Source organism: Budorcas taxicolor, chromosome 11 (genome assembly GCF_023091745.1).
Source record: "Budorcas taxicolor isolate Tak-1 chromosome 11, Takin1.1, whole genome shotgun sequence".
NCBI lineage: Eukaryota > Metazoa > Chordata > Mammalia > Artiodactyla > Bovidae > Budorcas > Budorcas taxicolor.
This window is the reverse complement of record NC_068920.1, coordinates 29,538,939-29,560,621: the sequence shown is the minus strand read 5'-3', so window position 1 is coordinate 29,560,621 and position 21,683 is coordinate 29,538,939. Positions and strand designations below refer to the sequence as shown.

Sequence of the window (21,683 nt, the reverse complement as noted above, 5' to 3'; positions counted from 1 at the left end):
AGCAGAGTGGCGCAGCGGAAGCGTGCTGGGCCCATAACCCAGAGGTCGATGGATCGAAACCATCCTCTGCTAGGGAGGTTTTTACACCTGTTTATTCTCGCCAGGAGTCGGACACGACTGAGCGACTGAACTGACTGATTTACGCTAAACTTTATTCCAACTTTATTCCAGGATACAAGAACAGAAACCAAGTCAATTTCTACATCTTCCATGTTTAATCAATAAAAATTCACGAGTTTGGTAATCCTCTAATTTGGGTTGTTTCCCACCTTACTTTAAAATCCCACGATTCTCCTACTAGGCAATTCCAAACTCTTCTATCTGAAGTGGCACACTACTCCGAATTGTAAAATTCCTTCCATCCCTGGTGTCCAGAAGAAGAGCGATTGGAAATATTCTTTCTGTCCAGGTGGTCTTGTACATTGTATGCTACCTCATGGAGCAAGAAGTGATAAATTCCATATTTGCTTCTGTTACATCTTCCAGTAAAGAGGTTTTTCAACTTATTACCTACTCAAGATGTTTTGATTGATTGTATTCTATTAGTAAATGCAAATATAAATTAAACCCCAAATTTGCTTATAACAGATTTGTGGTATCACTAAATATTAAAATTTCAGATTTCAATCTTTATACTTGTTTGGTACAGACTAGTATAGTAGGATGATCGAATAAAGACTTTAAGCATAAACATACATTATATTGGCATAGGATTCTATAGAAATGCAAGTTCAAGGAGAAAGAGATCGATGAAGTGCGAAATGTCTGGACCCATTTTTGGACCGTGTGGGTTTTGAAGGGAACCCTCTCTCCGAGTTCCTTAACTTAACCTTGAAATGATCTTTCTTTAAAGAGTTGTCTTCAATCCATGCCAATTTTATTATTAGGAGTTGGTCTAGAATCTTAAAACGTTGTTTCTTAATTTCTCAGAATGTTAGTCCCCTAGTTCACCCTGGCTTAGTCTGAATATTCAGCCTCAAATTAAATCTCCCACTCTTTTGCTCCCCTCCGAAAGCTTCGACCGCACTGGGTTAGGTGAAGATCGCAAATGAAGAGAGAGTCTGGGTGGCTGAGCTAGCGACTAAGCCGGGTGCCTGCGGAGGCGCTCAGGTTCGCGGCTCGCAGACAGGTAATCCCTTTGGCTCAGTCCGAAGTCTCGAGACCCCTCCAGACTGCTGCAGCGCCTGTAGAAGCAGTACGAACAATTGGAGGGCCGGATTCAGTCTCCGGGGGGCGACCCTGGATGGTGGGGCTGCGTCCGGCGTTTATCATCCACGAGTCAATGACTGACCCCTACTGGCTGCAGGAACAAAAAGGCAAAGGAAAGAAGTGCGGGAATCCCCACCTAGCAACTCCCGCTTGAGTTGCTCCCGGCTGCTGGCGCCAAGAATGCAGTCTGGGCTGCACAGATCCTCGCGTCCGAGCCTCCAGTCTTGCGCTCCCGCGAGCTCCCCCACCCCGACTCACCCTGCGGGGCTCGGACTGCACTCATTATTCCGACTCCAGGGAACAGGAGGGCGCATGGATCAGGCCAGCCTCCCGCAGCCTGGCCCCTTCCTGCCGGCCGCTGCGGTAATCTGGAGACTCCGCGCCTGCCCAGCTCTAGCTCTGCGTGCCTGGGTGAACTCCGGCCGCGCGCTTCCTCTCCAATCCCTCTCCGCCTGCCGCGCGCTGCAACCTGGAGAGGAGAGAACAGAGGCCCGAGCGTCCAGCTTCTGCCTCAAAATAGCCGAGCAGGCCACCCCAACCGCCGACGTGCCGTGTGTCCTCTGTTTTAACCGGCTGCTGACTTTCGGATACCGGACCTGGAGGATGTGGAGCGCCCCGAGACCCTTGCTCTTTCCTCGTGCCGCGATGCCAACTGTCATCCGAACACTGCGCACTTCGACCGCGGCTGGGTCGTCGGGAAACCTCGGGAGCGGAAACCCTAAATCCAAGTCACCGACTCCGCTTCATTGATCCGCATGGGCAGTTACCTGAGCAAGCTGGGACTTTCGCCATCATCCCCAGCAGAAGGGCGCACAGACTTGTCGGAGAGGCCAGTGAACCGCCGGCCAACTCAGTCCCTTCATCAAGTCTACCGGATTCAGCATGTCCATCGTGCCCACCCTGCCCCTCGACACAGACCTGCGAGGAGGCCGCCGGACTGGGTTCCTACCAACCCCACCGCGTGGATGGTCAGTGAGGCTTGGAGGCGCTTTCCCATGAAGAGATGCCAGAATTCTATCATGGGGCCTCTTCCCTCAGACTGGTGGGAAGGTTACTTCAAGCGAAGTGTCTGGTCTCTGCGGCACCCCAGGGCAATATGGAGCCCAGTGACCATCAAGATCGTTCCTCCTGAGCGGACAGTGCCCCCCTCCGCTTCCCCAGAAGAGGTAATCAACTCTGCAGGGTCTTCGCCCTCTGAGAGGCTCCCAGACCCCTGTGCAAAGGAAACGGTGCTGAGGGCCCTCAAAGAGTGCAAGAAGGGGAAAGTGAGGTTCGAAGAACCACTGTTTCATGAGAGCTTTGACTGTAAGAGAAGTATTCCAGAGACCAGACCATCTGCATTTAAACCTCTGGTGAAAGAGGGAGTCCTCACTTCTTTTGTGCCCAGGCCTGGGCCTCTGAAGAGAAGCCTCAACCCTTGGAGCTCAGATCACAGCTTGAATAAAAGGCCCAGTTGTTCCTCCATGGACTCCTTGACCAGCACACACACAGGCGACTCCCTTAACTCCAAAAGAAATGCTATCACAAGCTCTTTCAGCTCTTCTCGAGGTTTCTCGGAACCTTGGAAGAAAAGTATTCCCAGTGCATCACTCCAGATACCAGAGTGGCCAGTAAAAAAGGAAGAAAAAGGTCATCAGTCTCACCCTCCAGTCCCACTGGTATCAGACGAGTCCCCAGAAACATCTGGAAGCTCTGGACAGCAAAATCAGATTCCACTGCTTCCATCTAGCCCTGAAAACCTGCTGTCTCTCACTCCACCTCCCCAGCTTGGTCATCCAGTCCCTGAAGACCTGGCGTTAGGGAAGAAAGCTGGACTCCAATCAAACAACAAAGCCAGAGAGAATACAACTGAGATCACCACAGACTCTGCCTCTGAGTCTAGGTCTGCTATTCAGTCTTCCCTATCTCTCACCCTGCCTTCTGCAGGCACAGCTCCAGCCCAGGGCACTGATCCTCAGTTGGAAAATTTAAATAAGTTACAGAAGTCTCCAGGTCCACCAGCCTTCCCACAACCCACTGGAGAGGTAATCAGTGCAGCCCATTCACCTTTGACAACAACAAGCCTGCCAGCCCCATTTGGGTGCTCACAGTCAGACCCCCTTTCAGGCATCTCTTCGGACTCAAAACTCCCAGCTACTTTCATCCATCTGACCCCTGTTTCTCCCACATCACCAGTCACTGGCACCACACGGCTACCTTTGACTTCTCAGGCTGCCGCGCACCTGGACTCATCTGCTGTTATCTCTACAGCCCCCACTATGCAAAGTACTTCACCTAGACTGATGAGCAACCCAGCTCCCCATCCTCCTGCATCTGTGCCTCCTGTTGCAGCTTCTGCTGACCACATGTCAAAACCCATTTTGGGGCTCCCACCCAATAGTGAGACTGGGACCTCCTTATACTCTAGAATTTCAGTCACAGCTGCTCCATCTTCAGCTCCGGGTACCTTAACTCCCACTTTCAGGCCTATCTTTGGCAGTGTAAGGCCACTTAAAACTATGCCCATGATAGCTCCTTTCTCTTTCAAGCAGGCCTCTCCTCCACCTACCCCTGCTTCTACCCATCTCTTCCATGGCCTGGTCAAGGCTACCTCTGTAGTCATGTCCACCACACCAGCTAGCACATCCAAAGACTCTTTTAAACCACCTTTGGATTTTGGTGTAGTGAATGTTACCAGTACCATGGGCAACACTTACTCCATCCCTTCCACTTGCCACACTTTCCTTCTTGGGGCTGCCTGTGCCTTCAAGGCCAGTTTCTCCCCAGCTGCAGGCTTCATTTTGCCACCATGCCAACGTCCTACCATCCCTACTGTACACACAGTCACTATCTTTAGCCAGGTTCTTCCCAGCGCTGTCCAAATATCCCCTACCAGGAGCACTGCCAATTTTAGGGCTAGCTCTCTGTCCACCTCAGCCCTAGGAAACACCAACCAGCCTGCATTGTCATCCAGGATCTCCAGTTCAACCTCAGCATTCACAATTCCCTTGGGGTCAGGCCCAAGGCCACCTTTTCCACTATCCCTGGGAGCAACTCCCCAGCCTACATTTGGGATTACATATGGGCAGAAGCAAGGAGCCCCCCAACCACCCCTTGGCCCAAGCTTCAGTAGCTCTCTCATTTTTGGAAACTCAACAGTGGCATCCTCAATCCCAGCACAAACTCTGATTCAACCATCCTTCAACAGTCCCACTCAGTCAACCTTTGGAGGTTTGGCACCATCAGCCTCCACCTTTTGCATCCCTACCAACCTCCGGCCAGATGTTAACAACACTCCAATAGTTTTTCCCTTTGGTCAGGCTAATACAAATGGTTTTGGAGTTGTTACCCCAACCCACCGGACTGGGGCTTGTGGCTCGGTGTTTGGTAGCACAGCCCCGAGACCTTTTGACTTTGGGGGATTAGTAACCCCTATGGACTGTGGTGAGACTGGGGTCAGTGTGACTACTCCAGACATGAGTTCCAACTCCAGAGCATTCAGCACTGGAGCAGTGCCAAGTGGGACAACTAGCACCATCACACCCTTGGGTAAAGGCTGGGGCCCAAAAAACCAGGGCCTGACCAGCCAGGGCACACCTTTTGCCTTGGGGAGGGCCAACATTTCTGCAAGAAAAACTATGTTTAGGGGCCCTTCCATGGATCCTTTTGCTCAGAGCACTCCTGTCCTTGGACCAGTCAAGGCAGGCAGCAGTTTTGGCTTTGGGATGCATTCTTCACCTCCCCAGGGCTCTGTTGGAAAAGGATCTTTCAGATCGCCAGCCTCATCATTTCCCATTGGCACAAAATCAAAAACCTCAAGGAACAGGGAGCAAGGGCATTCTCGAAGGCATCATTCCCATAAGAAATAACCTGTGTTCCTTGCCATTCATACTGTGATGTGGACCTCAGTGTAGTGAATTCCCTCAGCATCTTCTAAGTCTCTATAGCAAAAATACCTGAGATCTAAGGTGGGAGCTTTGCACATTCGCCTTGTGGTCCTAATCTACATTCTAGAAGACGATGAAAGACTAAAGTATCAGTGATAATAGCAGAATGGAACTGAGTGGAACTAAATCTTTGGGACTGAACAGAGCCTTGCCTTCCCCTCCCTGCCCATTTCTTTCTGTGTCAAGGATGAGCTCAATCAGGACTCTGCCTCCTGCTTTTTTTCTGGGAACAGACATGACAGGGAGGCAACAAATACAGCCCTCTTGCAACTCTGGAAGGTGGAATAGATTCTTTCTAAATCTCAGCCTTCTTTAATTTGGCTCAAAGAAGTGGTTCCTTTATCTGATTCCCTAGGGCAACCAAGTCCTCATTTCTCTCACCTTTGTTCCTCAATTGGTTTTCAGAGACGCTTTTATTTTTTTAACTTTTATATATTTTTGGAGAAGCTTTTAATGCAGTTTGACCTTGAATCCAACTTTTCCTTGAGGATCAGTGGTTAACCCATGAGAGTACCCGCAGGAGGGTTGGGGAGAAAAAGACACAGTGGTGCAATCTTGCTTCTGCTCTTTACACCATAGGTCATAATTCCTCCAGTATGAGCCAGAAATGCTCAGTTAGGGAACCAAAGCTTACATTTCATTTTTTTCTTTTAATTTGTATAATACCTTATATAGTCACCCTTTACATTCACATCTCTCCTAGCTGGGGTAGGTAGTGCAGTAAAACTCTTGGACCTGAGGAATAAAAGAGAAAAAGTACATAACCAATGTGAGGTCTATGAGTATGCCTCAACATATTCCTTAGCACTTATCATCCTAATGAAAAAAAAAGGCAAGAATGACTCCATGAATACATCTATCTCCTGCTTTATGGATACCTTGAAAGAGACATAATTGGAAAAATAAACCATCTCAAATTGGTTGATACAATAAAAGTAAATTGTTGACATGAGTTTATGGTATAGGAATTACTATCCAACTCACGTCTATTCTGAGGCAGAGAGATACTGAGAAACTTGCCCAATCTCAACCAGTTAGTAAAGGTTAAATTTGGGACTTAAATCCTCTTGGCTCCAAATTCTGTGCTCACTTATCCCTCCCTACAGCAAATCACCAAAGTTAGAACTCTAACCCAGGTATATATGACTCTAAATATTCATGCTATTTCACCTTTTAAAGACATTCCACAATCCAGGATTGCTGTCTTATAGAGTGGGGCGGGATAAGAGAAAAAGTATGAGACCCTTTCTACTACTCTTTACATGATAATTTAGCATTTATATAGTGATGGCTATATGCCCTGTATTGTTCTTTGCACCAGACATTCAGAGGAGATGGAAACTCCTGCTTTGGAGATAATAGTTTAGCTTGTTGATTGGTCAGTAGCCAGTGATTTCAAAATAAATGACAAAGGCTGGGGGAATGTAAGCAGAAGACAGAAGTTCATCTTACCAAAGAAGTCTTTGAACTTGATTTCTGTTTTAAGGTGTGTATTCTGGGAATAAACTGGGGAAGGGTATCACAGACCAAAGATAAAACACCTTCAGAGGATCATCCAGAAAACAGAGCAGATCTGTTGGGATAACTGTTCAAGGAGTCTGACAAGCTTTGGGAGAAGCAGGGGCAGATCATAGATATGCTATAAACCACGTCCAGCGGTGTGGATAGGGTTCCAAATACAATGGAGAATCCTGGAAAGATTTTAAGTTAGGAAAAACACAAGTTTGGGTTTACATTGCTCTAGTTGCCCTGTGAGGAAGGAATCAAACGGAGACAGACTGGAGGCTGGAAATGTGTGGTAGACTGTGGAGACACCAACAAGCAGACAGAGGTAATTGCCTGATTAACAATCACAATCAGAATAGTTTGAGCCAGGCCCCAAAGAACTACAGTTCACGGAGGCCAAATGTTTTTTTCTCTTTTTCTTTCCTAACTCCAAGATAGGGGAAGACTGAAATAGGAACAATGTGAAGATTGTAAAAATTAATTGTAGTTTTTGGTTGTTTCGGGTTTTTGTGTTCGTTTCTCTCCCGGCATTCCCAGCCTCCTGCCCCCAAGAATTTGAAGAAACCATTTCGTTTCATTTTTATTTAATTGGGTGAAGAGGAACAGGACAAGCTTCAGGTGGCCGGTTAGCTCAGTTGGTTAGAGCGTGGTGCTAATAACGCCAAGGTCGCGGGTTTGATCCCCGTATGGACTAACTGGCATGAGGTGATATTTTTGTTACATTTACACACAGATGAGAATTCTGGTCTCATATCCACTGGGGTGTCACAATTACTGTCTGAGAGATAAAGCTGGTTGAAATCCTTGATTTCCCCGAAGGTAGAAGTCCTGTAAAGAATCCGCCTGAAATGCAGAAGACCCAGGTTCCATCCCTGCCTGGAGAAGGGAATGGCAACCCACTCCAGTGTTTTTTCCTGGACAGTCCCAAGGACAAAGAAGCCTGGCGGGCTACAGTCCATGAGTCGTGAAGAGTCAGACATGATTGAGGGACCAAGCGCAACACATTGAACCCCATCTGCAGGGCGAAAGCATAGCAGTGAGTGACTAGCAAGGAAAGTAGAGTGGCTCTGGGCATGTTTTTCCACTGGATAACTGATTCTGCAAAGAAACTGAACTTCTTGTACTATATTCATCTATAAATAAACTGTGAAACCATCGTCGCTTTCTACACTTCCACACTTAGGTTTTAACTAGTTCAGCAAAGGATGAAACAAGGTTTTTTAAATGACAGGTGGAAAAAAGTATTAATATCAGCACAGCAGTAAAGAAAAGAAAAGTGAAAGTTGGACAGTAGCCCGCCAGGCTCCTCTCTCTATCGAATTATTCAGGTAGAGTGGGAAGCCATTCCCTTATCCAGGGTATCATCCCCACCCAGAGATGGAACCGTGGCTTCCCACATTGCATTGCAGTCAGATCTTTACCATCTGAACCACCAGCTAAAAACAGCTTCTTTAATCGTCTCTTTAGCAAAGAGTCAAAGGTCTGTCTAGTCAAAGCTATGGTTTTTCCAGTAGTCATGTTTGAGTGTGAGAGTTGTACTACAAAGAAAGCTGAGCACAAAAGAACTGATGCTTTTGAACTGTGGTGTTGGAGAAGACTCTTGAGAGTCCCTTGGACTGCAAGGAGATCCAACCAGTCCATCCTAAAAGAAATCAACCCTGAATATTCATTGGAAGGACTGATGCTGAAGGTGAAACTCCAATACTTTGGCCACCTGATGTGAAGAACTGACTCACTGGAACTGACCTTGATGCTGGGAAAGATTGAAGGCAGGAGAAGTGGACGAGAGGATGAAATGGTTGGATGGCATCACCGACTCAATGGACATGAGTTTGAGCAAGCTCTAGGAGTTGATGAAGGACAGGGAAGCCTGGAGTGCTGCAGTTGATGGGGTCACAAAGAGTTGGACACGACTGAGTGACTGAACTGAACTGAACTGAATTGTCTTTTTATAAGAGAGAAACAGCTGTCAATGGCCAAACCTGGAACACTTAGAACTACAAACAATATGGTTTGGGATTATAATCCAAACTGCAGTGTAAAATACGTATTCATAAATCCATACTGATATAAATAAATGATTGAAAAATAAGTCAGTGAATACAGCAGAAAGGATACTTTTCCTTTAAGAAAGAATTCCAACCTAAGTAAGTAAATAATCCCCCCGACACACCCAAGACCCATCCATGGAGCTTACTTCCCTCCCTTCTGGAATATGGGCCATACTCAGTGACTAGCTTCTAAATAGTCCAGTGTTAGTGTTAGTTGCTCAGTTGTGTTTGACTGTTTGCGACCCCATGGACTGTAGCCTGCCAGGCTCCTCTGTCCAAAAGATTCTCCAGGCAAAAATACTGGAGTGGGTTGCCATTTCCTTCTCCAATAGTCCAGTACGAAGTAGGAAAACATAAGAACTTCAAAAGGGAGAAAAATGGCAAATACTACCTTAAAAATGATCAAAGTTGCCATCACCAATGGTAAGCCATGCTCCTATCATGTAACATCTGATGTAAAGTGATGGGACAAGTGCTTTATCTCTTTGTTCTCTCCCCAAAACCTATAACCTCAAGCTGTCACATGAAAAATATCAAACAAACCTAGACTGGAAGATAGTCAAGTATTCTATAAAAATACTTCATCCACACCAAGAAACAATCACAGACCAGGGGAGGCTGAATACAACGTGGGATCTTGGCGGTGTCGGGCGGTGTCGTGGAGGGGGCGTGGGGGAGTAGGGGGTGGAGGAGAAAGGACATTATGTAAGAACAGGTGTGATATAGACAAAGTTAAGAGTTTAGTTATTAGTAAAATATCAACATTGGTTTTTTAGTTTTAACAAAGGTACCATGGTAATGTAAGAAGCTAATATTAAAGAAAACTGGGTAATGGGTATAAGGAAATTCTATTGTCTTTGCAACTTTTTGAAAATCACTTCAAAATGAAAATTTAATTTTCAAAATTCTCATAGAAAGCAGGTCTTTTTTGCCACCACTTAAGTCAGCATCAACACAAATGCCTGATTGAGAGTAGGTCTATGATAGGTAGTTGTTAAAAGCTGAAGGAATGTGATTGATGTCTTCTTTTGGTGAGGGACATGCAGAGATGTTCACGTGGTGATATGTGCAAGATGGTGTATTCTTGTCCTGCAGAATATTCTCCTAGAGTCCCATTCCCATACTGAAATGCAAACCAGACCAATAACATTCATCTTCAACCTATGAAAGACATCTGAAATGGAGCTATATGGTTTAGGTTGAACTTGAAGCTCAGTGGGCTTCTCTCACAAAGTTTCAAACCACACCTGAAATGTTTTCTTTCCTGGCTTGACCCTAAGATATTTCCATTTGTGTCAATAAACATCTTAACCACTTCTCTTTGTTACATCTTGCCTGGCAAAACTGAGGTTATCTATCACACAGTGGTCCCTTTATAAAATCCAAGTTTTTCAGACAGAACAATGGCCAATGCAATGTTTTCTTGTGGAGCCTTCACAGCGCTCATACTTTTTTCAGGCAATATTAATCACTCCTTTTTTGAACTTGAATAATTCAGATTACGTTAATGCTGGGTGGGTTTTTCCCTTTTATTTTTACTATTTTAACAAAGTTTTTAAAAGGATGGAAAGCAAAGCACTGTGAGTGAAAACATTCTACAAGAGAAATATTCAAAATTATTAGACTGGGGTGGGGGGTTGCAACCAAAGAAACTAGAAAGCCATTTTATTAGACTTGAACACCTAAGCTGGGGGTGATGTTTCTGTGATGCAGTGGTCAGCACCTTTGCTTTATATACATAAAGGTCCCCAGTTAAAAACTAGGCGGGAACAGCTCACTCTTCTGGTTTTTGTCACCTTACTGAAGTACAAAACTTTCCTTTGTAGTCTACTGCCCTCATGAACGGAGAAGGCAATGGCACCCCACTCCAGTACTTTTGCCTGGAAAATCCCATGAACGGAGGAGCCTGGTAGGCTGCAGTCCATGGGATCTCGAAGAGTCGGACACGACTGAGCGACTTCTCTTTCACTTTTCACTTTCATGCATTGGAGAAGGAAATGGCAACCCACTCCAGTGCTCTTGCCTGGAGAATCCCAGGGATGGGGGAGCCTGGTGGGCTGCTGTCTATGGGGTCGCACAGAGTCGGACACGACTGAAGCGACTTAAAAGCAGTAGCAGCAGCAGCCCTCATGAAGGTTCACAACTTCAAAACAAAGATTTTCCAGTGTATGCTCACAACTACAGCCTTTTAAAGTACTTACTGCATTTTAACATTTCTTTACCTTGCTCTGACTCCAACTCCAACAAATTCACATGTGTGAATTTTATCTGGAGTATCTCCTTCCAGTCTGTGGCTAATGTTTTTCTCTCTTAGTGGACTTCTGAGGAAAAAGGAGTTCAGTTTTTGTAAGGCACAGTGTAGCTTAGTCCTGTCTAACATATACTTGCTAATCTCAAAGGCATGGAAGTATTTTGCTACATTTTCTTCAAAAGGCTTTATTGTTTTCACTTTCACTCTTGACCTATTGGCAATGACTTGAAATGCAAGCAACTGGCCTGTGAACAATTGAGGTATGCCTACCACAATTACATGCGAAGAGCTGACTCACTGGAAAAGACTCTGATGTTGGGAGGGATTGGGGGCAGGAGGAGAAGGGACGACAGAGGATGAGATGGCTGGATGGCATCACTGACTTGACGGACGTGAGTCTGAGTGAACTCTGGGAGTTGGTAATGGACAGGGAGGCCTGGCATGCTGTAATTCATGAGGTTGCAAAGAGTCGGACATGACTGAGCAACTGAACTGAACTGAACTGAACTGACCACAATTACAAATGAATTATTGAATGAATGCAATCAAACAAGAAGCTAAAACCAACAAATGAAAAGTAAAAGGGGATGTTTCCAGATGCCTTCCATCTCTGGCATTTCTTTTCCTACCCAGAAATATTCTCAAAAACCTTCAATAAAAATTTTGTGTGTGGAGAAGGTGGAAAAGAATAGAGGAGGAGATGGAAGCAATGAATCAGAAGTTTCCCGTTCCCAGAAACTGCATGGAGATCTTGTGTCTGGTGGAGATCATTGTTTAACCTCACAGTCCTTTCCTTTTTCTCCTAGTTCCCCTTGTCAGAGTTTGTACCCCCACCAGTACTCTCAGGGAATTATTCTGCAGTCTGCCTGGATCAAAGTCTCTCTGCTTTGCAATCTTTGGATATTTTGGCCTTAATCTATGATGTTACCGTTTAAGAGTTTTCAATGAGTGCTCCAACAGTTACTGGAAACCACTGTTATTTGTATAATCCCTACAACCAGTCTTAATTCTTTTTTGCATCCTGGAATATTTACCACACATAATGGTCAATAAATTGAATGGATCAATGAACACTCAATTTCTTTTTTCTACTATTGTGAAAGTCAAAAGAATAGAGTTGGATACCAAAGATGCTGATGGCTGCAGGAACTCCTAGAACCAGAAAGCAAAACTTATTCCTACTGTGTCTCTCCTGCACCCTCTGCCGACAAGAAAATAAATATTTAAAAAACCCAGGCCCCTTTTCAAAAAGCAGTCTAAAAGGCTGAATTTGGAGCTGAGAAGTGCATTAGAAAAAAACAAAACTGTTTTTCCTCCTGTGTTTCTTCTTCACTACTCACAAGAACACTTTACTTCAGAGAAGTCTGGCCAGTAAATATGTGGGAGTACTCCACCACCACCACCACCGAGTAATTCTGCAACACTAGCTGAGTGTCCTACAGTTTAACTCAATGCTGACATTATTTTTCTGGAGATAGCATCACATCCCACACGTTACAAGATTAGTCCCTTTAGACTACTCCCATTTCAGATGCCAGTGGAACATAGTAGGTCCTTTTGTTATCCCAACGCATAAACAGATGGTACATTTCAATAGATTGTTGGAAACTAAAAGTCAAATAAATATCCTAAATTCAAACACAGACACACAGTAAGAGACATAGGATGTCTTCAATAGACTAATTAGTAGACTCTATAGAAACTGAAAAAATAAATGATAAACTTGAAGGAAGGCCTAGAAACTACCCAAGTTGAAACATCAAGGGAAAAGAAAGAGCACTTCAGAATTATTGATTAACGTATTTGTAATCAGAATCTCAGAAGGTGAAAAGAGAGAAAAGAGCAGAGAAGATATTGGGAGAGTTAATGACTAAGTATTTTCCCAAGATAATGAAATACAGATATTCCTCACTTCTCAAAAGTTCACTTTGCTGCCACTTCATTTTTTGGAAAGACCTACATTGTTTTTGCTTTGCTTCCCTGGTAGCTCAGACGGTAAAGTGTCTGTTTGCAATGCAGGAGACCCGGGTTCGATCCCTGGTTTGGGAAGATCCCCTGGAGGAGGAAATGGCAACCCACTCCATATTCCTGCCTGGAAAATCCCATGGACTGAGGAGCCTGGTGGACTACAGTCCATGGAGTGGCAAAGAGTCGGACACAATGGAGTGACTTCACTACCTATTGTAGAGTCTGAGCTCACCAGGAGCAGCCAGGGTGGAACTGCCAAGTTCCTCCCCCAGGAACTATAACCCAGCATCTCAGTGTCAAGGCTGCTGCTGCTAAGTCACTTTAGTCATGTCCGACTCTGTATGACCCCAGGAACAGCAGCCCACCAGTCTCCCCCATCCCTGGGATTCTCCAGGCAAGAACACTGGAGTGGGTTGCCATTTCCTTCTCCAATGCATGAAAGTGAAAAGTGAAAGGGAAGTCACTCAGTCGAGTCTAACTCTTCGAGATCCCATGGACTGCAGCCCACCAGTCTCCCCCGTCCCTGGGATTCTCCAGGCAAGAACACTGGAGTGGGTTGCCATTTCCTTCTCCAATGCATGAAAGTGAGAAGTGAAAGGGAAGTCGCTCAGTCGAGTCTAACTCTTCGAGATCCCATGGACTGCAGCCTACCAGGCTCCTCCGTTCATGGGATTCTCCAGGCAAGAGTATTGGAGTGGGGTGCCATCTCACCATAGCTTTAAACTATGTCTATGTCTATAAGCATCTGTGTTTCATTTCCACTTATTTTGTGCATCTGTATGCAAGAAGGGTGCTAAGGGAATCGCTTCTTCATGCCAATTCAACTTGTGAAATGTTTCACAGGAACATTTCCACTCTGTTTTTGGATGGCATCACCAACTCGATGGACATGAGTCTGAGCAACTTCCGAGAGTTGGTGAAGGACAGGAAAGCCTGGCGTGCTGCAGTCGATGGAGACACAAAGAGTTGGACACGACTGAACAGCTGAACTGAACTGAACTACTTTCTGATAGTGGAGGAAACCTCTACATCAAACCTCAGCTCCGAGGTCAGAGAATTCCAAGCTATACCTAGCTAGCTAGCTCTGTATCCAAAACAGTAGAATTTTCATCAGATTAGGTATGCCAGAAGATAATGGGATAACATATGAAAGTGATGAGAGGCTAATTTTGTAAAATCTGTAAACCCAGAATTCTCTACCAAGCAAAAACTATCTTCCAGAACTGAATAAGAAATTAAAGTCTTTCCTGACAAACAAAAACTGGAGTGCGTTTCTATCAGACCTGCAAAATAGGAAATGTTATAAACTTGGCTCAGGGAGAGGAAATACAAAGTAATGAATATCCACAGAAATGGATAAAATAGAGGTACATATAAGGAATATTTTTTCCAATTTTAATCACTCTAAAAATGACTGACCGGATTAAGCAAAAGTAGTAGTGACATACTGTACAGGTATAGCATACATGAAAGCAAAATCTGTGGCAGCAATGACACACAATATAGGAGGAAGTATATTATTGCAAGCTTCTTACATGGTACAGTAAGTAGCATGATATAATTTGAAGGTAGATTTTGATTAGTTGTAGCTGTATATAGAAAACCCTAGGGAAACCACTAATGATTTGTTAAGACATACAAATGATAAGGCAATGCTCTAGATGGGAAGAAAGAGATAAAAGAAAGGAACAAAGGGAAAAAACACATAGAAAACAATTAATAAGAGAGTGGATTTTTAAAATACAAGTATTTCATTTACATCATATCTAAATTAGCTAAATTCACCCATTATAGAAAGAGCCTGTCAGGTTGGATAAAAAGAGTTCAGAGTCAACTACATGCTGGACTATTGTCCAATTTGGCACAAAAACTGTCATTTTCAGGTAAGATACATGCTAAAGTAACTTGATCCCTGGGTGAGAAAGATACCCTGGAAAAGGAAATGGCAACCCACTCTAGAATTCTTGCCTGTGAAAGTCCAATGGCCAGACGAGCCTGGCGGGCTACAGTCCATGTGGTCGCAAAAGTGTGGGACATGACTTAGCAACAAAAGCAGCTCTACCGGGAGTGGGGTTTGAACCCACGCGGACACATGTCCATTGGATCTTAAGTCCAACGCCTTAACCACTCGGCCATCCCGGTGGTGGGCCCCAGGGTCTACCTATCCAATATTACAGGCTTATAATTAATTAGACTTGCTAGTCCCTGGAAGACTATGAATAATTTTACAGGAGATTAGAGACCAAGTTTAAAAAAGAAAAATCCTTTTAATGTTTCTTGGAAAAAAAAAACCAATGAAACACAGTAAGTCTAGTTAATATCCATCACCGCATATGTTACAAATTTTTTTCTGGTGATGAAAACTTTTAGGATCTATTCTTTTAAGGACTTCCAAATATTCAATACAATATTGTTATTAATAATGATACTACCACAGTGTACCTTAGATCTCCATAACTTATTTTTTTTTTTAATTACTGGAAATGTGTACCTTTTGACCCCTTTCATTTCTTTAATACCTGTAGCTTCCCTGATAGCTCAGTTGGTGAGGAATCTGCCCGTAATGTGGGAGACATGGGTTTGACCCCTGGTTGGGAAGATCCCCTGGAGAAGGTAAAGGCTACCCACTCCAGTATTCTGGTCTGGATAATTTCATAAAATCACAAAGGGTCAGATACGACTGAGCAACTTTCACTATTATCTGTTTCCTAACTCTGGCAAACATTTTTATTATACGTTACTTATATATTTAAACAAACAAATAATGTGTGCTTTATGCCAAAGTAAAATGTTGAAACACATACTAATCACAAACTTAGGAAAAGACTGTTCTATAGCAGTGGTAGCAAGTAGCCACCAGACCTGAATTTAAACCAGTTGATTATCCATGATAATCATTTTGTGAACATTTGCACAACCAATCACTGTCACCCCCTGTTTTCTGAAATGAGCCAGCCAGGAATGTAGTCGCTTCAGTAAACACCCCTTTGAGTGCCAACCAAACAACAAGAGTCTCTCCAGAAGAACCATGCTTCCACAGAATATGTCAATCCACTGACCCTCTGAAATTCTACCCTAAGCCCCTTCCCAGAAAATATCAGTCATCAGCTCTTTCAAAGGGATGGTGCCTTACCAGCACTGCTCCCTCCTTAAATGAACATAGGCTTTGGATTTCAAGCAGTGAGTGGTGACAATGCCCCTCTATCAAATCTGAAAAGCTGAAATTTCATTTTTTGCTGGGACTGTGTTTGCTGGGGGCAGGGGTGGAGGGGAAGGAAGGTAGTGTCACTGCTGAAGAACAAATGAGGTCAACATTCATTCCCAAGTTGATGTCTGTGAGGTTATCTCCAATTTGTTAGATGACTGCAACAAAATTATTCAGTGAGTATGTAACAAAAGGCTTGCACTGGCCCAGATGGGGACTGAACCCACATCCTTGGTGTCATTACCACCATGCTTCAACCAACTGAGCTGACTAGCCAACTGGCAAAGAAACCTTTTCACACAAAGGTAATACAAAGATTCAGATTGCTGTACCTGCTTAAAACTAAATAATACATCAACGAATTAGACAACAGAGAAAATAGATTCTCAGAAACATACAGTCTACCAGGACTGACTCATGATGAAAGAGAAAATCTGAAAAGCCCTATCACTATGAAGGAGGTTGATCAGTAATCAGAAACCTCTCAACTAACAAATGTGTAGGACCAGATGGCTCCACTAGTGAATTCCACCAAACATTTAAAGAAGAATTAAGACCCATCCTTCTCAGACTCATCCAAAAAGTCAGAGAGGGAGAATTCTTCCAAACACAGTTTGCCAGGCAAGCACTGTCCTGATCCAAAACAAAGAAAATGATGTCACCTCACATATTGAGGGATATAGAGAATTCGGTAAGAAACAAAAAGTTCTGAGTGATTTGCCTTATCATTTGCATACTAATTTGCATACCCCTCCTATCTGCTAGTCCTGGAGTTTGAACTTGCCAAATTCTCCCCACTTCCTCACAGAAAATCTCCCAGCACCTGCAGATCTGGCTTGGGCTGGCAAAAGGGAGCCAGGTTAGATGGTGCCACGCCCTCACCATCTCCTGTATGACCAGCATGTTTCCATTTATTGGACAAGAGAAAGTAGCTTGTTTTGCAAGAGGAAATGCCCAGGAATTCACATTTAGCAACTGTCCTGCGTAAAACCATCTGTGTCTGCAAATATCCTCATTCCTGACTAAAAGTGCTTTCTTACAGACGAAGAGTTATCTAAATACGAGTAACTGCTCTCAATGTGCTATTGTTGTTCAGTCACAAAGTCATGTCCGACTTTTTGGGACCCCATGGACTGTAGCCTGAGAGGCTCCTCTCTCCATGGAATTCTCCAGACAAGAACCCTGGAGAGGGTAGCTGTTCCCTTCTCCACAACTCAATGAGAATATCATTATTTTAAACGTTAAATGTCAAATGAACATGGGTCTTTACGCTAATCTCCTCCCCCTGCAAAGCAGCCTCAGGCTCAAATTTTGTTCAAGTACTGGGCTGGGTGCCTTGCTGCCTGTCTCTGGACTTTAGACCCTGACCTGTCTCTCTCTGCTTCTCACTGCTCCTCTCACTGGACCCTCCCCCCTCAGTCTCCTCCTGCCTGAACCCTGAGGAGTAACACTGTATTATCTCTTCCGAGGATCAGTCCTAGCACAGATCACAGGTGCTGCTGCTGCTGCTGCTGCTGCTGCTGCTGCTAATGTCTCTAATTATCTCTCAATCTGCTCCTGTTTCTCTGAATACCTTCATTTCTGTTGCTCTCTGTGTCTTGGTCTGTTCTCTTTCTTTCTCTTCGTCTCTGTCTCGGCCCTTGTCTCTCATTCAGTATCTTTCTGCTTCCCTCCCCTCTTGCTTGCTCTGTCCTTACTTATCTCCCTTGCTCTATTTCTGTCTCTCACTTTTGGTCTCTGCGTCCCGTGAGTCACTTTCTTTCTCACTCTCTCTCTCTGCCCCTATTCCTCTCTCTTCAGACTTTCCCTGTCCTTTGCGATCTTCTCAATCGTGCTTTCTCCGTGAGGCTCAGTTTCTGTCTCTTAGGCTCTTCCTCATTGTCTCTACTGCTCTTCCTGTCACTTCATCCTTGTCTTTCTCTGTCTGTCTTTTAGTTTTCCTTCTTTTTCACTCACCAATCTTTTCCCGTAATCAAATGTCACTCTTGGGCAAGTCCAGCTTCCAATCCAAGGGGTTTAGGGTTCTGATCAAGCCTTCCTGCTGAGGACACCTCCAAGCTCTGAGAGACTGGACCCAGTCTCACGGGGGCCCACTTAGCCTGCCTTAGCACTGCCAACAGTACATGTTCACCGGTTGGTTCAACCCTCACCAGGACCAGGAGTCAGCCAGTCAAGTGGCCTGAGTGTCTCTGGGAAGCTGGGAAGTGGAGGGAAAGTAAAGAGGAGTGGGGTGAGGGGAGGGATGGGCAGGAGTGTGGAAACAGAGGCATAAAGCCCATTCTGTGAGGGGTCATTCCCTGCCTTTCTTGACTCCAAACCCTGAGGAGTAACACTGTTGCCTCTTCTGAGGATCAGTCCTAGTGCAGGTCACAGGTGCTGCTGCTGCTGCTGCTGCTGCTACGTCGCTTCAGTCGTGTCCGACTCTGTGCGACGCCACGGACGGCAGGCCACCAGGCTCCCCCGTCCCTGGGATTCTCCAGGCAAGAACACTGGAGTGGGTTGCCATTTCCTTCTCCAATGCATGAAAGTGAAAAGTGAAAGTGAAGTCGCTCAGTCGTGTCCGACTCACAGGTGCTATCCTGTAACAAACGCTGCTCTTGAACCACAGCCACTCATGTTGAGGTCTAGCCTCAGTGATTCCCATCATCATTTAACGTGTGCACCATGGTCTGACAGTCATGGGTGCTCGATTCCTGTCGAGAGATGAAAGAATGAGGTGTACCCTCCAATCTTCACTCCCTCTTGATTTTCCTCCTACTTTGCTGGATACTTATTTGCAAGCTTCTCCATTTATTATTTAATGGCTTTGGGGTTGGTCCCGGGCTACCTCGTCTCCTCAAGTGTTCTCAGAGCCTCCCTATCAATGTGGCTGTGGTGCTAGGCCTAGCTCTCAGGCAGGTATTCCACAATTTTGATTACCTCAGTCCTCAGGAAATAGAGTTCATTCACGCCAAATACTAAGAATTCCTCTTTGTTTCCCCCTAATTCCACGATGGGGGAGAGGAAGAATGTGCTTTCTTCTTTCTTTGAATATTAGTTTGTAGTCATTTGGGTTCACTGTGTTCCTTATCCAGCTCCCGGAAAAGCCGTATTGATTCCTTTTCTTTTAATAGCATAAACACGAGCACAAACCGCCGTGTCTGGCCGGTTAGCTCAGTTGGTTAGAGCGTGGTGCTAATAACGCCAAGGTCGCGGGTTCGATCCCCGTACGGGCCAGGCTTGAGGTGACGGTTCGTCCCTTTTAGGCTCACCGCCATATCCCAGTTCATGTCTGGGACACGAAGCTCTCGCTGAGAACTTTAACTGGAGTCAATCGCCATATCCCAGTTCATGTCTGGGACACGAAGCTCTCGCTGAGAACTTTAACTGGAGTCAATCGTACATCTTTCCTCATGTTTGACTCGCATCTGCAGAATGAAAGGATAGCAGTCAGTGACCCAGCAAGACCTAGAGCGTCGCTTTGGCACATTGTGATCCACAGGATAACTGATTCCAGCGAAGAAACTGACCTTCCTGGAGTATTTCCCTCCTAAAATAGACTATGAAACCATCTACACTTTCTGCATTTCCACACTTGAGTCTTAACTAGATCAGCAAAAGATGGAACAAGGTTTTTCAAAGGCTATGTGAAAAAACTCTATTGATACAAACACAGCAGGAGAGAAACAGTTTTGTCAGCTGTCTCCTTATGAGCTGGAAAGAGCCGTCAATGGCCAAACCTGAAACACTGGGAACAACAGATAATATAGTTTGAGATAATGATGCAAACTAAGTATAAAATGTGTATTCATGGGTCCATACTGTTACAAATCAGTGATTAAAGAAGTCAACCAATGAATACAGGAGAAGGGATGTATTTTTCTTACTGATGCATTCCAGCTAAGGTAAGAAACTACTCCCCACCCGCTCACCAGGAGATGGAGCTTTAACCTCTCCCTTCTGGAATATGGGCCATCCTGACCGACTAGCTTCTAAATATCCAGGAAGAAGTAGGAAAACATAGGAAGAAACTTCACCAGGGAGAAAAATGGCAAACACTACCTTAAAAGTGATCGAGGTTGGCATCACTAATGGTAAGCTATCCTCCTATCAAGTCACATCTGAAAGGAAGTGATGGGACAAGTACTCTGTGGTCTCGTCCAGAAACCTGTAGCCCCAGGCCTTCATGTGAAGACTATCAGACAAACCTAGACTGGAAGACAGTCATACAAATACCGGATAGAAAGAATTCATCCGCACCAAGAAACAATCACAGACCAGAGGAGGCTGAACGCAATGTGGGATGCCGTGGGTTGGGGGGAGGGGAGACATTAGTGTAAGAACAGATGTGACACACACAAGTACATGCGGTTAGTTATTATTAAAATATCAGTGTTGGTTTCTTGGCTTTAATAAAGGTTCCATGGTAACCTAAGAAGCTAATGAAAGGAAACTCTGAAATGGGTACAAAGAAACTCTGTTGTTTTTGCAACTTTTCTAAATATGCTCCAAAATAAAAATTTATGTTTCAGTATTCGCATAGGAAATGTGTCTGCTTCCCACCACTCAAATCAGAGTTGAGACAAATGCCTGGTGGGCAGTAGGTCCATGACAGGCAGTTCCTAAAAGCCGAAGGAACGTGATTGATGTCTTCTTTGGTGCAGGACATGCAGAGATATTTACATGGTGATCTGTGCAAGCTGGTACATGCTGCAGATGATTCTCCCAGAGTCCCATTCCCACACTGAAATGCAAACCAGACCAATGACATTCGTCTTCAGCCTGTACAAGACATCTGAAATGGAGCTGTATGGTGTATGTTGAACTTGAAGTTTGGTGAGTTTCTCTCACAAAGTTTCAAATAACACCTGAAATGTTTTCTTTCCCAGCTTGGCCCTAAAATATTTTCATTTGTGTCAATAAACATCTTAACCACTGCTCTTTGTGACATCTTGCCCATTACAAAGGGCAAGACCATCTTGCCCTGTGTTCCCATGACACAATCCAAGACTGTCAGACCGAACAATGGCCAGTTCACTGTTCTTTCGTGGGGTTGTCCCAGAGATCGTACTTTACCCAGGCAGTATTACTCACCCCTTCTTTTTTGAACTGGGAGATCAAAGGTTACTGTAATGTTGGGTGGGTTTGTTTTCTTGTTTTTGTTTTTAATTCTTATTTGTGTGTGTGCACTCAAGTGCCTTTGATGTGCTTAACAGTGGGTGGTTCCTAACTTAGTTTTCCCATTAATTCACAAAACACTTGATAAAGTACAATAGGAGAGGTGAATCATATTGGGCAGAAAAATGCCAGTAGTCATGTATGGATGTGAGAGTTGGACCATAAATAAAACTGATGCAGAAGAATTGATGCTTTTGATCTGTGGTGTTGGAGAAGAATCTTGAGAGTCCCTTGGACTGCAAGGAGATCCAACCAGTCCCTCCTAAAGGAAATCAGTCCAGAATATTCATTGGAAGGACTGATGCTGAAGCTGAAGCTCCAATACCTTGGCCATTTGATGAGAAGAGCTGATTCATTAGAAAAGACCCTGATGCTGGGAAAAATTGAAGGCGGGAGAAGAAGGGGACGAC

At 44.6% G+C, this 21,683-nt stretch overlaps 1 protein-coding gene and 4 non-coding genes across 5 annotated transcripts; 4 read left to right on the top strand and 1 right to left on the bottom strand.

Annotated features, from left to right (window-relative positions):
- Window positions 1-72, top strand: TRNAM-CAU (transfer RNA methionine (anticodon CAU)). The gene has a single exon. It is a non-coding gene; the product is annotated as a tRNA-Met (tRNA).
- Window positions 73-1,964: 1,892 nt separating this feature from the next.
- POM121L2 (POM121 transmembrane nucleoporin like 2) lies at window positions 1,965-5,057 on the top strand. Its single transcript, XM_052647576.1, has one exon. It carries the CDS (start codon window positions 1,965-1,967, stop codon window positions 5,055-5,057), a length of 3,093 nt encoding a protein of 1,030 aa, XP_052503536.1.
- A 2,204-nt stretch (window positions 5,058-7,261) lies between these two features.
- TRNAI-AAU (transfer RNA isoleucine (anticodon AAU)) lies at window positions 7,262-7,335 on the top strand. The gene has a single exon. It is a non-coding gene; the product is annotated as a tRNA-Ile (tRNA).
- A 7,635-nt stretch (window positions 7,336-14,970) lies between these two features.
- TRNAL-UAA (transfer RNA leucine (anticodon UAA)) lies at window positions 14,971-15,053 on the bottom strand. Its single transcript has one exon. It is a non-coding gene; the product is annotated as a tRNA-Leu (tRNA).
- Window positions 15,054-19,258: 4,205 nt separating this feature from the next.
- On the top strand, window positions 19,259-19,332 carry TRNAI-AAU (transfer RNA isoleucine (anticodon AAU)). The gene has a single exon. It is a non-coding gene; the product is annotated as a tRNA-Ile (tRNA).
- Window positions 19,333-21,683: the final 2,351 nt, after the last annotated feature.

What these genes read in the sequence shown, in the direction of transcription:
- POM121L2 (XM_052647576.1), top strand. Translation starts at nt 1,965, where the DNA reads ATGGGCAGTTACCTGAGCAAGCTGGGACTTTCGCCATCATCCCCAGCA.